General features: G+C 43.6%; 1 protein-coding gene across 3 annotated transcripts in view; it reads left to right on the top strand.

Annotated features, from left to right (window-relative positions):
* Positions 1 to 2,500, top strand: part of rock1 (Rho-associated, coiled-coil containing protein kinase 1) — a 61,291-nt gene that overhangs the window by 15,891 nt on the left and 42,900 nt on the right. For all 3 annotated transcript variants that reach the window (XM_063219330.1, XM_063219328.1, XM_063219329.1), the window contains one exon: positions 1,686 to 1,767. In XM_063219330.1, the coding sequence (XP_063075400.1) occupies positions 1,686 to 1,767 (82 nt within the window). The remainder of the gene's footprint in view (positions 1 to 1,685; positions 1,768 to 2,500) is intronic.

Raw genomic sequence — 2,500 nt, forward strand, 5'->3', positions numbered from 1 at the left:
AAGTCTTTGCCTGATGAAGACCTGAAGGTCGAAACGTTGCTCGATTAAATCATAAATAGACAAGCAGTGTCGCGGACTTCTCTTTTCACAGTGAGAGGTGGTGCCACTTTCGTAAGCAGTTACCGTTAAATAGCCTAGTTATACGATGCAGATTGTTTCTGAACAGTCATCTACAACATTTCACAACATAATTACAGAGATGTCCAATGAAAGTCAACAAAGAGCAAGAATGAAGGCATACATTTCGTGTGATTTAAAAAAAAAAATCCAACATTCTGCCTGCATCATGAACATCAACATTACTTAGCTGAAATCTCATTGCAGGTCACTAATAAAGTGCAAGACATTACAACAAATGCAAGTAACTATGAATTGGCGTATTTTGCTAACCCTGAGACAGACAAAGTGATGACAGGACAGCAGCACATGGAGAAATAAAACTGGAGGGAACAGTTTAGCACTTGTCCTAATCCGCCTGGACGAAAGTAGGCCTCCCCCCTCTACTCTCATCAACCCCACCCTCCTCCAGCCACCACCACCTGCTCCAATTCCATGCATGATTCCCCTTCATATCGTCTCAGTTGCTGCTGTGTTTCCACTGACAACTGCTGCCTTAAAACAGCAGTTGGATTTAGCTCTTTTCGTTGAAGATGTTAATCAGAGTTAGGTAGTTTAGTTTTTTTGTTTTGTTTGTTTTTTTTAACAAGGATTCCAGCCTATTTTCCTGTTGTTATGTGAATCACTGCAGAAATACCTTTATCAGATCATCAGTGTTAGACACAGATTTTCAGTTACAAAGTTAACATTCTTGCTTTGAAACAATATTGTCTGACACTGCAGAGCGATTTTTATCTTAAATAAAACCTAGACTTGTCATTGATATCAGGGCTTTATCACTGCATGTTTTCACCAGGATATGATAAGATATTGTCTCATATGATAAGGTCTTAAAAGACATTCATATTTCTCTGTTAGTCATGACTGTTTAACCAATCGTGGAAGCAAAGACGAGACAAAGCAAAGACTTGATATTGTTCTACAGAAAGTGAGTCATAGGCTACTTATCCAGTCAACATCATATTCACTAAGTATTGGGAAATCTATTTCAAACATCCCTCTAATGTCTCACGTTTTTTTGGACTGTTTGTGGCTGTTTTTGTCATCGTAATTGCCTTTCTGATCTTGATGTGCTGTTCTGTTATGATGTTTATCCTCAATGACTTGGCTCTGTGCAGGCAGTTAATGGTCTTGTTTTGCTCATGGCCAATATTGAGGAAGCACCATGTGATTCCAGATTCATTTAGAAATACCCCAAAATACTGCAGCGTTCAGGCTGAAGTGTGGCATCTGAGGATGTGCTCTCAATGGTGTGGTGATGTCAAACAATCACAAGAAACGCTGTCTTGCTTAATCTCACCAGTTCAGTCTGTTCCATTGTTTTATCGTCATTATTTATTTTTGAGTTTATGGCACCTCATTCATTGTAGCCTGCAGTTAGTCTCCTTAAGTGCCCTTGTTATGTGTATCACATAAGAGCCACAGATAGGCTTCTCTGAGTGTTGCCAAAGCGGCGAGTTCTGCTGTTGACGTCATGTTTGTGCATCGCTAATGATAGCAGCTGTATGGATGTGGCAACTAATCACACTCTTCCTCCTCCCTCTCCTCCTCCTCCTCCTATTTCTCAGGATGGCCTGGATGCGCTGGTTTACGACCTTGACTTTCCTGCCTTGAGGAAGAACAAGAGCATCGACAACTTCTTGAACAGATGTGAGTACCGGTACCTCTTGCTGTACTGCTTTTCTCCCCTCAATCAATGACACACACACACACACACATGCACACACACACACACACACTCGCACACGCACACGCACGCACACACACACATGCACACACACATCCAAGTAGCAGATCAGCTCACTTGCGCGCGCGTGCGCACACACACACACACACACCCATCCAAATAGCAGAACAGCACAACATACAGTGGTCTGTCACTTGAAATTACTGTTGACAGAAGCATGCATCTAAACAATATACGGGTGGGTGACTGGCAGGGCTGTTTTTTTTTTTTTTTATCTTCCCCTCCTCTCATTTTTTTTGGGTCAACACCCCCGTACGGGCAGAGTTACGGCATTGTGTCTGGCACTCTACACTCGGCCTCCAACAAAAGGCCTTTTGGGGCAGCGGGATGACCCACATGGTCTTCCACATGATCCCGCCTCACACGCTGCCCATTACAGGAGGATCCTCTGTGGAGCTGCTGAACGACTCTCTCTCTCTCTCTCGCTCGCTCGCTCGCTCGCTCGCTCTTTCTCTTTTTTCGCCACTGATGTGAATGACTCACCGTTTTAATCATATCACAGCCAGGGAAGGGAGACGGAGGACGGACCGCAAGCTGTACTACTGTCTGGGTTACTGGCCGTAATTACAAACTTACCATTTGGCGTTGAGGAACATGGCAACACTGTTCTCTGTTGTGTCTGGAGTCTAAAGGCCT

The sequence above is a fragment of the Engraulis encrasicolus genome, chromosome 16 (assembly GCF_034702125.1).
Source record: "Engraulis encrasicolus isolate BLACKSEA-1 chromosome 16, IST_EnEncr_1.0, whole genome shotgun sequence".
Classification (NCBI taxonomy): domain Eukaryota; kingdom Metazoa; phylum Chordata; class Actinopteri; order Clupeiformes; family Engraulidae; genus Engraulis; species Engraulis encrasicolus.